This window comes from Vigna radiata, chromosome 5, assembly GCF_000741045.1.
Source record: "Vigna radiata var. radiata cultivar VC1973A chromosome 5, Vradiata_ver6, whole genome shotgun sequence".
In the NCBI taxonomy this organism is placed as follows: Eukaryota; Viridiplantae; Streptophyta; class Magnoliopsida; order Fabales; family Fabaceae; genus Vigna; species Vigna radiata.
In genome coordinates, this window is record NC_028355.1 from 26,380,394 (window position 1) to 26,393,806 (window position 13,413).

Genomic DNA, 13,413 nt, shown 5'->3' on the forward strand with positions numbered 1-13,413 from the left:
GAGAAAGCAAAAATGTGGAGAAAAGAGAAGAAAAAAGGAAGGTGTTTTAGCTGCTCCTTGAAGAATTTTAGTGAAGTGAGGGTGAGAGCACCGTCAAATGAGAGCAAGTACCATGAAAGTGATTTGTGAGAGTAGAGATTACTTTTTTGGTATACACAGTGAGTGAAGAAAATATTTTATTTTTTGGGATTTCATGAATAAAATAATAAATTAAGAAAATAAAATTAGGTAGGTGGNTTGGTGGGNCAACCCGGCTCACCACGGGTTCAACCCACATGAGCCGGGTCTAAATGAGCCGGGTTGAAATCTGACCCGCATATAAGTGGGTTGTATTTTTCAAACCCAACCCGGTCCGAACCCGTGATGGGCCGAGTTAGCTCGCGGGTTGTGACCCATTTTGACGGCTCTATTATCAATGAATATTTTTATTGATAACGGATTCATCGATAAAATCTTTTGGTCATATCCATTAATAAAATATATTTTTATTACAAAAAAATATTTATTAGTAACGAATCTATCTTAAAAAGATGTTGCTAATTTATAATGTTTATTATTGACGGATATTTTTGTCAATAAATTTAGTCATTAAAAACGCATTAAAGTTTCTGCTTTAAACTTTGACCATGTCTGATAAAATTCATAACTAATGAATTCTTTTCTTAAATTTTATTGATAATTTTGTCTGTAGTAGACATTTTTCTAAAATTAGTTGATAAATTTATTGAATATTACTTTTCTTTTATTGAAAATTTGTTGATAATTCAAATTTTCAAAAATTTGTCACTAAATATATTGATAATAAAAATTTGTCAATAAAATAGTATCAATTTTTTCCGTAAATTTCATGAAATATTAATTATAATTAATTGGAGATGGATAAGAAAAAAAAAAGCAGAAGAGGAGGAGGAGATGAAAGCTGCAAAGGTAATAATAATGCGAGAGGAGGAGTTAAAGAAGTGATGGTGATGACACCATAAAAAAAAGCTAAGGAGGAAGAAGAATAGGAAAATGAGAATCAGGAAGAAGAAAATTAAATTTCAATATTTAACAATATATTTTGATGATTATCTATGGATTTTGATAATCAATAACTATTGTAAGATTTTTTTGTTTGTTGATAAAATGTCGATAAACATTGTACCGATACAATTTCTTGTCGATAAGGCGTTATCAATGAATTTTAATTGTCTAAATCTATTTTTTCTTGTAATATTAGAGGATGTTGGAAGAAGACTACAAAAATAAAGATAAAACTGAGAGAGAAAGGAGCATGACAAGTATAGCAATAATGAGTAGTAAAAGAAATCACAGTACACCTATTAAAAATCTAGTCTTATTTTGTTACTACATGAATATACTAAAGGAATGAATTTGATAAGATCAACCAATTTGCGGCTTCTTATTTTATTTTGGCATATTTGAATGAAAATAAATGATAACTTATTAAGATGTTTACATTTAAGGAGTGACAATCTATTCAATTTGTGAAGAGTGGAGATTTAATGCTTGTGAAAAATTTGATATTAAATAGAAGATTTTGGAAAAATAATTTGAATGGTAAGGGGATGTCCTTCCCCTAATTAAGGTGTTGCACAACATGGATTAATTGGATTAAAATTAAAAGCTAGGAATTTTATTTATGAAGAAATGGATATTGTCACGGTTTCACCAAAACATCTACATAAAAAGAAAGAAATTATTTATCACAAACAACCATAAATGATTTAATTTGTGACGGCTAATTAAAGATTGGACAAGAAGTAATATGTTAGAAAAATAAAGTTATGGTTTTGCTTCTCATGATAAATGTACTATGGAGGAAAATGAAACAAATTCATAGTTAGATGCTTTACATGAAGACATTCATAACCCTCACGATTTAAGTTACTATCCGTATATTCTTTTACGAAAATGATATTTTAACATCAATTTTTAACACCATTTTGACACTGCACACATATCAAAATGTGGTTGGATAATTTTAAATTAAAAAAAAACTGAGACAAGAGTATATTTAAAAGAGAGAAACCAAAGCTTTTTTTTTAATTTGAAATCGTTCAACCACATTTTTGACACATGTGCAGTGTCAAAATGATATCAAAAAATTGGTGTTAAAATATCATTTTCCTATTTTTTTTTACTCCGTTGACAACATTGATGTTTTACATATACAAACTTATAAGGTTTCGACATCCTATATTGTTGCTGTTTCATTTTCCCCTGAAATATATGACAAAAGGCCGCCTTAGTAATGCTTTTGGTATATCATATCTCATTACTTTGTCAGAGGAGAAAGCTGTTCAGTAGTATATACATGAATTGTACAGAGGAGATGTGCATAAGGTATACATACAAAATTATATAATTACTAAAACACGGTAATAGTACAGAATTTTCATTGCTACCTGCATCAATATATGGTGGTTACTTTCGATCATCCTATATGTAAATGTTATATTGCTCTTCCTTGCACGATCTCGTCCACTTCAGCAGTTGCGAACACCCTTTTATTTGTATGGTTGCAAAGCATTCAAAATACTGGAAAAAATACAGCTCCATGTATACCCAGATTTCACTGTTGGTGTCCAGAAAATACAACAAAACTTGCTGCCTCGTACCTTTGGTTTGATGCAAATCTTCTTCCATGTTGTCTCCGTCAACATGGAAGAGGAACTACCATGGTTCAGAGTTATTACCAAGGAAATTCCTGGCATAAGATGGCCGAGTCCATCCTTGCTCCATAAGGATCAGATTCAAGCGCAGCATCAGGTTATTCACGGCATCTTCTTCCAGGCTGCTAAGAGACTTTGTTGATAATGTCTCTTGTGGTGATGAATTCTGCAGAAGTTGAATGGTAAAACACCTGAATCAATTAACTTTGAAAAGCAGTCACTTGCATTTTATAGTATAGTAATAGTACCTTTAGTTCCCGGTACTTCTTTAGGTATTCCAGAGACTGCTCATATAATCCACAGTGATAGAGAAGAATGCTGTAATCTCTTAACTCGTTTGCATCATTTTTCAACAGAATAAGACGCTCACACGCTGAAAAGATAGGGAAAATATTTGGGCTCATATCAAAACATAAGAAAGTGTGTTAATTGCTGCTCAATATCAGCAGAATTCACAAAAGACAAATTCAAGAAATAATGTCCAACAAACTTTTTAGAATATCCAGAAAACATCTCAAAATATTAATTCTATGTTATAAAAGTATATCAAATTATCTCTTTAGGAGTTGTCTCAGATTTCATTATATTTCTTTTTATTCCTTGTTTAATGGGTCTAGTTGTTTCATCATGTCAGTAGGTCTATGCTTAAACTAGTAGTTTTTTGGGTTTGCACCGAGAGTATTACTCTCCGACCGATAGTTAGAAACTAATTCTTTTCGAAACGTAAGAATCATCAGATTGAGTCTTATCTATCCCGACAAAGTTTTCTCCATTTAAATGTGCAAGAATCGAACCCTAATAATATGCTTAAGGAACCCAACCAACTGTGGTTAAGTGTATTATGCTAGTAAAATTACGCTAGTTCTTGACATAGGCCTGTTCAACTAAATGCCTCCATATAAATACTTCTATAAGAAGACATAACATAAGCTGATAAATAAAACTAGCTTACATGCAAGTTAAAAATCTGATTTTGGAGAAGCTAACATGAAAAAGTTTTATACATAAACTAATTTTATTTTTTGAAGATTTTCATCTTTTCTTATTTCTCTTTTCTATAAATGCTTATGAAGATACCGACCCAAATAGGCCCACGCCTATTAGTATAAATAGAACAAATTCATTATTTCATATCACTACCACTATTTAGCATCTCTACACCTGACTTTTCTCTTTCTAAACAACACTTGTACAATGATTTTAACCAAAACTTAGCAACTGATCTAGAGGGACGGATGGCATGCATGGCCAAAACCTTACAATGCCTTTACATCATTTGAGACAGAGAACAGAGAAAATGAATCAAATGCATACCAGACAAAGAACGCCTCATGTCCCCAAAACGCACACTGGTCCAAACACCTCGGTCTAGTCTATGTTGAGCAGCCTTAGCTGATGCAATTTCTGAGCCACTGCAGTTTGACAAACTTTAAAACTAATTCTTATATAAACTAATTACATTTAGAGAAATAAAAGATGTGCATGTCATCGAATAAAGTACCTTTCTCCAACAAAATCAGATCTGTCAACACAGTTAGCAGCAGTTGCTGCCCTTAAGAATAAAGTTTTGGTGTGATCGTGTTGGAAAGGCCAGAATGCATGCTTCAGATCATTTAAGATCTGCACATATAGGTCAACATAAGTCAAAAACGAGACTAAAGGCTAAAGCAGCCAAAACAACATAATAGTTGAGATTGGCATAGATAAAATGATACATTTTAACAGAAAGTCAAACAAGTATACCAAAAGATGTAAGAAAAGAAACCTAGAGTGAAAGGAAACAAAAGAAAAGTGCATGCTCCTATATCCACAATGTCTAGCATATATTCATGCATAGCACCATTGCTCCTGAAGTTTATCACAGACATTACTGGACCAGCCAGCAAGTGGAAAAGACACTCCATAAAGTCCACAAAATACCTCAGGAGCATAAAACTTATTTAGCTGTGAACATGCTTAAAGAAGATGCTCATGCAGCTATACCCTAGTTGGAGGTTGTCTCCAACCGGTAGAACTTGTGATCTATGATCACTAGGTCACAGGTATGTGCCAAGGCTCTCCCTCCTAGTTTATGGCACAGGTGAACAGTTACTGCTGTAAACTAGGAAAACCTTCACATTGTTGGTTTAAGAGATACAGAGCAAAGTAAAAGGGAATTTAGAGCACACAATTAGACATTACCTCTACTAATAGGTTTCCTGAAGTCATTATGTGAGCTTGGTCTGACTCCTTGCTTTTCTGCTTATGATAGCCTTTGGGAAGGCTAAGAACATCGTGAGGGAAGAAAATTTCAGCATCAAAATATAAAAGGCTCCACAGACGAAGCATTTTCAGAATTTCTGAGTATATAAGCGATAGCATTGCTGCAGATCCCGAACGATGGGTCAAAACCTGTTCAGTACATCAAAGTAAATCTATCAAATGTTTACCCCCTCACAGATCTCTTTTCAGAAACAACCTCTAAAAGTAAATATATATTACCGAGTGGAGATAAAGAGCTCTTGGCTCCAATATATTTGTATTGGCTCTCCTGAAACCCTACAACAAGAAGGTGATCAGTAAAAGTAAAGAACATCAAGGTAAAAGGATGAAATTAGTTCAAAAGCATATAATCTAAGAGAAGTGAGAAAAAAGTACTGAATATATTACCGGCTGTCAATACGGAGTTCATAAAACAGGAAAAAAAGCACATATATAACGTGTACTTCTCGGAAGATATTTGTTAGAGGGTTAGCACAAGTTTGTGTTGGGAAAAATAGGATGCACTCTTTGTGTGTATGAAAACTCTTAAAGAAAGTAGGATTTAAACTTAAACCAACCTTACAAAATCAGTTTGATAAAATAAGATTAACACCTACTTATAGAGTATAATTTGATCACATCACTAGTTGATATGACATTTGTAACATTTGTGCGCATGCCAAGGACTAAACATCTTTAGCATTAGACTATGCAACAAACTCAATAACTAGTGACATGATAAGCTCAACAAATTTTACTAAGATAGACTCTGATATTATAATAAGAAAGTGAATTAAACTAATTAGTATAATAAGGTTTACACCCACTTATATAATATAATTTAACTATATCTTTAGTCAATCTTAGATATCCGACTAAAAAAAGAAAAAGAGGAGGTTGTTAATAGCCAGGACAGCAGGCATGAATGTAGATGGAGTGATTTTAGTATCAGCATCACAGAATAGGATAAATGTAAGAAAGAGGCTAGAATTAGGAGGATTTGGAAAGTTGTTGGACACCACAAGACCAATTTTTAGGGTAGGTGATTATGAATTGCAAGGCGGCAACACGGAAGGTGACTTTGCTTATTATTGAAGCTTGGAGGAGATAAAAGTGCCTCTCAAAAAGGTGATTATGTTCCTTTATTTTTTGATGATATATTTATTAAAACCAATAAACACTGTTTCCTTATGTTTTTTGATTATGTTTCTTTAAATACAGCAAAACAAAATTAGCATTTCTCTGAACATTTCTCGACATTGCAACTTCTGAATTCTCCCATTCAAGATTAGACTTACAGCTAATTACACATGCTTGACCATTTGTTCCATTTTTAAATCTAAAATGAATCTAAATGCGTGTTTGCATTCAAGCTTCAAAAAAAACAATCGAAGGTTCTTTTACTAAGCTGGGCTCAGTTTCTTATGCAGGATACTTTGCAGCTGTTGTCTTAGGATAATGCTTCAGAACCCTTGAGTGGTTATTAGCTAGGGTAAATAACGACACCTATTGAAATTTTTTCAGATAGCACATAATACCTTTGATTTTTTGACAGGTTCAAGGGGATTATATTAGAAGAAATAAAAACCGATAGACAATTATAAGTGTCTAAGGGGTAGTTTTGTTGTTTCAGACTTTTATAAAGTCGGCATGATGGGCAGTTTATTTTAGCAGATTTTATCTTTGTTTTGAATAGTTCTGTAAATTTAAGGGAGTGGAGAGTCTGGTTCTCTCAAATAACCAGAAATTGTATGCTGTTTCAGTTTCTCTGTACCGTTGGAAATCTAGTTTGTGTTGGAATAAATATAAAGTTTTAAGTTTATTCCGTAAAGTTCTATAATACCTATCATTTTTTTAGTGTTTACAATAATCGTCTTCAGAGATACACATGAAAATTTATTTCAAACAGTTAAGGAGGGGAGGGTTAATGTAATGTATAAAAAGTGTCAATGTAAAACTATTAAAACAATTAAGGGGTCTAGGTCTCTAAAAAGGAGGGGTATTGGCCAAAATAAAAAGAAGAACAAGAACAAGAAAGGCTAGTCAAATGTAATTTACTCTGTTAGCTATAACACGTTCACTTATTTTTGTCACGCACATTAGCTTGGAGCATGAAATCAAAGTACAAACCTTGTGAACATATAGAAACCTCTCGATGCTCTCTAAGAACTTCTCAGGCGATGATTCATATTTGGGGCTGTAGTGAGGACAATAGTCCATGGAAAGATCATCTAATCTGGTGATGAAATCATCCACGGGAAGTGGAACTGATGAATGTGATACCAAAGAATCATCCTCTGCAGCTATGTAGAGAGCAGTCCTCCCCAAATCAACACATCTGTTGATACAAATGCTGGTTTGCTTCTCAATATCAGTAAATCTCCCAATTTGTAAGCAGAATTGCTCTCTAGCTTCCTTCTCATTTACCAACAAGGAAACAAATGAGATTGAATCTAGAACTTCAAAACCCAAAAAAGCTTAAAAAATAATTTCAAACTCATCAGCATAAACCATTTTTGGGTCTAAACCAAAAATTTCAAATTACACGTACTGAAAAAAAAAACGTCGCGTAAAAATGGCATAAGGAAATTCCAAATTACACGTATTACCCCATTTTCGATCAAAACAAGGTCAAACATGCTTCATATTTTTAACATACCAAAGAAGAAACAAATTGAATATAGCTTCTTTTTAACCAAAATGAAAAAGAAAAGAGACAAGACAAAACTACGAAACAATATATAACAATACAAATTCACAGCAAACTCTGCAGCTCAAACCCTAATGCCAACGTTTAAATTGGTTGAGGAAACAAATAGAAAAATGAATGCTGAAAAAAGATAAAATAAAAATAAATAAAATTAAATATTGAGTTATTTAATAGAGTATAAATATATAATATAAAATAAAATAAATTAAATATGATTTAATTGATTATCTAAGAAAATATAGAAAAAATAAATAAAATGTTTAGTTATTTAGCAGATTAAAACGTATAAAATATAACGAAACCAACCAATCAAATCAAATAAAATCAGCAAGTTCACACCGCAACTAACACAGAATTTAAAAAAGTAAAAGTAAAGTAAAATTCAACCAAAATTGAATTGGAAAAAGGATGTTAACATTTCAGCTTGCTAATTTGCTGTTTGCAAAAAAATATTCACATTAAACATTAACATAAGCCATGCATAAGAAACTCGAATTCAATTAGAAAACAAGAGTTAAGGATTTTTAATCGGACAGTATGCGAAACAATGATTTCCATCAAACATCGCCGAAAACAAATGAACTCCAACAATTGCGATTAGAATATTGTGAAAAAATAATAATAATAATAGCAAGAGTGAGTTTGATCGTTGACATCGTGATTACTCTGGCGTGTGTGGTGTCGATTCCAGAAGCGTGGAGAGCGTCGTGCAGGACAAAGTTGAGGTCGGCGGCGAGGTGGCGTTGGGCATTGGAATTGGAACCGACGTGACAGAGAACGCGACAGGATGAAGAAGGGCAAATTTGGGATTTCGAAAATATGGAACTGATTGGAAGCGGAGCGAACGAGAGAGCGAAAGAGCGCATGTTGTTGGTGTCTTCAGTTTCTGCACTCTCACATTACAGACCAATTAAACAACCCAAATACAATAAAGAATCATTTTTTTTTCTTTTCTCAATATTACTTATTTATTTTATCTTTATTGCCTTGTCATGTCATGATTTTCAGTGTGTGAATAAATTTTGAAATATATGTTTATAGAAACTTCTTTTGCAAAAGAAAAAATCAAACTAAAAGTAAAAGTAAATAAGTATTTTTATTACTTAAAATTGAGTTATGTATAAATTAAAAATATATATTTTAAAAAATAGTTTAAAAGAATTATATGAGACGGTTTCTATAAATTATTTTATACATACATTAAATTTTATTTAGTGAGAAGAAATCATTTACTTTTTTTTTTCCTTTATAAGTTATTGTCAAAATGTGTTGTCTTAAAAAGTCTTTTATACATGTCAAAAGTGGTAAAGTATGACTATGCTTGACCAAATTCGCTTTAAAGAATTGAAAGTTGAAAACTTAAGATAGAATGGTTTAATGTGATTGACTTATTAATTACCTGAAATTTGAAGAATGATATGTAAGAATATGATTAATTATTGAATGTTTAGTGATTATATGTTTTTAAAAATTATAAATTACATTTGAAAGAAATTATTATAATCAAATTTCAAGTAATTTTGTGTTACAATATTCGTTACAATTCAAAATGATTATCATTTTTAATAAAAATAAATATTTTATTAAAACTAGAAAAATTGAATAGTTAAAATGTAATAAATATAACATTAAATCAGTGATCCAAAAATCGAATTCAAATTTAAATAAATCAAATAGTTACATTTAGAATATATATAATAAATTTTACTATTAAGATTCTTTATTACATTTTGGTATCACAAAAAATGCTCTCATATTATGGTATTGGAGAGCTTGTGTGTAATATCAGATAATCTATAACATTAATACTGGTGATATTAGCTATTATTAAAAATATTAATTGTACATTGATAAATTGTATGATACTTAAATATTTGTAAATATGTTATAATTAAAATAATATCTAAACTTATATATGGTAGACATTTTATATCATGATACGAAGATATTTTAATAATTTGATGATTTCTTTAATTGAATAAAAATAAAAATAGGAATGATTGAGGACCATAAAGATATCTTCTAACAGATACATTGAAAAGAGCAATGATTTTTGTAACCAGTTTAACTCAATTGCTTGGCACTGAAAAGATAAAATATATGTGGATCTGCATAATCTGCGGACTCGACACGTGGGGTCATCACAAAACCTGTTTTTAATATTTTTATTTTATAATTTTTATTTTTCATTCATTTTTTTTAATTATACTTTTCTCAATATTAAGATTTAATTATACTTTTAGTAATATTTTATATTTTTTATATTTTGGTGCTGAATGAGTGTATTTTACAAATTGAGATGTCTATTTATCGTCACTCTTAAGATAGTTTTTTTCTATAGATATTTTCAATTAAAAGGTAGGTTTCTATAAATTTAATTATTTTTTAAATATTAGTTATTTAGTAAAAAGATTTCTATTAGTTTTTATAACTTTATATTTTTATTGGTTGTATAAACAAATTTTAGTGTATTAAAATAGTATTTTCTCTCGTTTCATTTTTTCCTATGTTTATAAATAGATTTATTCCACGTATGCTTAGAATTGTTTCGTAATAGATTTACCAAAAGATACCTCTCTAATATATAATTTATTCTCTTCTTCCGTACTTAATAAATTATTCTTTCAAAATTATATTCGCAATAAATTATAATTTTTTGGTTTAATTTGTGTTCCTGAAAAAATTATTTATTTATATTCTACTCATATTATGTTCGCTATTGTAATTGATTTTAAAATATTTTAATTTTTTTTCCTTAACTTATTTCTTTACAAGTGTGAAAAACGTGTCACTTTATTGTGTGGCCAAAATTAGTCAAGTTGGATTCAGCCGCCATAATTAGTGGACTTAGAGAGTACCTCCATTTGCATTTCTTTCATAATTTTTAGTCATTTTTAAATCTTTTAAATATATATATTTAATTAAGTAAATGTTTTATAAAATTTTGAAAAGTTAGTTAATATATATAATTTGATAACTTAGGAGAGTTAATTATTTTACATGTCAGTCACTCAATTACAGTGAATAATCTAACTTTAATTTGAAAATCTTTCAAACAACATAATAAAATAAATTAATAGGTTAAATTACATTTTTATTTGAGAGGTTGATGGGTTAGTCCCACCTGCCTAACTCGAGACATTAATGTTTTTGGAGCTTTCTTTCATTTGCCCCTTTAAAGTTTCATTGAGATGATAGAATTAACCTTTGCAATAAAAAGGAAATTAGGTTAGTAGTATTGTTTACCAAACACATTTATTGCGATCACTGTATTTATTAAAGGCATACATACACCTCTAAGTCATATTTTTTGTCTCTCTTGTGGTAGTTTGCTATCTTTCTTCTTCGTTTTAGCAGCTCTGTTTTTTAGTTTCATTGATTTTCCTTCATTCCCTTCATCATCTTCTAGGTATAAATGTTTTTGTTGGTTAAATTGACTTTGAAATTTTATATTTATTTTCTTTAAAATTTATATTCATATTTATTATATTTTGTATGTATCAAAATTAAAATTTGGTTTAAGAATCTCAAAATTTAATTTAAGAAATTTATTAGATTTTTAAATTCGATTTAAAAAAATTATTGAATTTCAAAATTTTGTCTAAAAATTTATTAGATTTCAAAATCTTGTATAGAAATTCACTAATTCTTAAATCCGATATTCATTTTTCTTCCATTTCAAAATCTGATGAAAATTTTTATCGGATTTTGAAATTTGATGAATTTTAAAATTTGGTATTCATTTATTTATTTTTTCTGTTTTATAACTTTTACTATTTTTTTTTTTAAATTTGTTTAATTTAATCTGTTTTAATAATTTTTTGATCTTCAATTATTATTATATTAAAGAAGTAGGGTAGGGGTGATATTATGTTATAGGTATTATCTTTTAAGTTTGATGGATACACGTGTAAATTTGAGTTTCATGTCTAATTTCTTTTTTTCTATCAATAAAATGTACAAGAGAGATTCCACAAATAATTTTATAATCAATAAGATTTTTCTCACACGTGATGAGTTAATTGAGTGGGTTGAGGATTGCTTTTAATCTTGGTTTTATTGTCGTTATTATAAGATCTGATAAAGTTAATGGTCAACCTAAGAGAAAGACGTTTGTATTGTTAGGATGTGAAAGGGGCGAAAAGTGTTGGGAATCCAAGTGTGAGTCTGAGTCCTACATTGGATAAAAATGAGAAACTAGAGCACTATATAAAGATGAAAGACCCATTAACCCATTGCTTTAAGGTTTTGGGTAGAGAGTGATGTTAATCCCTTATGTGGTTGGCCTCATATCTCATTTGGTATTATGTCTCCCCAGTGAACCTCCTCCTTGATAGACCCAATAGAAAGTACAAAAAATACAAATTTAATGTTCATCCTAGTATATTCGACACAAGAAAATGCAAATGTCATTTTAAATTAAGAGTCAAGTCACTTTTTAATGGAAAGGGGTAAGTATTATATGTAATGTATGGATATCATAACCATAATTTGGCATAGACTTTAGTTGGTCAACCTTTTGCTGAGAGGTTAAATTACACCGAATAGTCATTCCTTGTTAATATAACTATGAGTCGTGTGACAACAATAAAGCAAATATATAATGCAAGGTACACTTACAAACGATCATTTAGAGGTTCGAGAACCAAATTACAAATGATTTTAGAATGTGATAAATACATCTACTAGAGTAGATGTGTCGATGAATTTGAGATGGTAAATAACCTCTTTTGGAAACATTTCGATGGAGTTAAATTGTTGAATTCATTTAATATTGTTTTGTTGATGGATAATACATACAAAACCAACAAATATAATTGTCATTGTTTAAGATACTTGGGGTCCCATGAACAAGGTTGACTTTCTCAACGGTTTTTGTATTCTTATCAAGTGAACGACAAAATAATTTCACTTAGGTTCCAGAAAAGATAAAATGATTATTTTTGACATATGAGAGTAGCCCGAAGGTCATTGTTAATGATAGGGTCCTAAATTTGATGAATGTCACTAGCACTTAATTCCCTAAATATTACCATCTTTTATGTCGTTTCCATATTCAGAAAAATGTGTGAACCAAGTGCAAAATTTTAGTCAATTATGTTGAGGCATGTGTGATGGGTTGTCGTGGCCCATACAAATTTGATTGCATATAAGAAATGCAGTATAGCTAGGGAATGACCCCTAGGTCGTCTCCTAAAGACCAATTTTGCGGTTCAAGAATCGAGTCTAACACGAAAGGGGAGGGGGTTGTAAAAAGGGTTTTGCAAAAATTAAAGAAGACAATAAAGACACAGATGCAAACAAACTAATTTAAGCTGACATGGTAATTAAACTAACAAGACCACAAATACAAGACAACATTAAGACAAAATAAAATAAAATACTAGATACCAACACTATTACACATAACTATCTAACAAGGTCAAATTAATTTACATGCAAGACTAAATTAGAGAAATCAAAAGCAATTAATCCTAATATGCAAATTAATTTATAACAAAAGAAATAAGCAAACACAACTTTTTTCTAGCAATTCATGTGACCAAGTGTGCACCAAATAAAGAAATTGGAAATGAAAATGGCCTAAGAAGACCTCTTGTACGTGACCTCACTTGCACCAAAATCAAACTTCAATTTCACCTTTGATAAGTCACAAAATGTGTTGACTTCTTCTCCCATGTGCACCATTTTCCAAGAAAATAAGCATGTGCCTTAACCAAACAATAAAACCATGTTTTCCTCCCTTTCCATGCAGCAAAAACGAAACCACACACCAAGCCATACAAA

At 30.3% G+C, this 13,413-nt stretch overlaps 1 protein-coding gene across 3 annotated transcripts; it reads right to left on the bottom strand.

Moving 5' to 3' along the window:
• Window positions 1–2,248: 2,248 nt before the first annotated feature.
• Window positions 2,249–8,538, bottom strand: LOC106762508. Of its 3 annotated transcripts, XR_002667963.1 has the most exons (9): window positions 8,292–8,538; window positions 7,047–7,331; window positions 5,157–5,213; window positions 4,857–5,066; window positions 4,177–4,295; window positions 3,990–4,087; window positions 2,924–3,048; window positions 2,622–2,841; window positions 2,249–2,541 (listed from the first exon to the last, which is right to left on the bottom strand). XR_002667963.1 is itself a non-coding variant. In XM_014646469.2 (8 exons), the coding sequence occupies exons 1-8, from the start codon at window positions 8,490–8,492 to the stop codon at window positions 2,677–2,679; spliced, it is 1,260 nt and encodes a 419-aa protein (XP_014501955.1). In that variant the 5' UTR covers window positions 8,493–8,538; the 3' UTR covers window positions 2,249–2,676. The 3 variants fall into 3 exon arrangements, 2 of the variants coding, with proteins under 2 accessions (XP_014501955.1, XP_022636949.1); XM_014646469.2 differs by having other exon boundaries at window positions 2,249–2,841; XM_022781228.1 differs by lacking the exon at window positions 8,292–8,538 and adding an exon at window positions 7,526–7,726 and having other exon boundaries at window positions 2,249–2,841.
• Window positions 8,539–13,413: the final 4,875 nt, after the last annotated feature.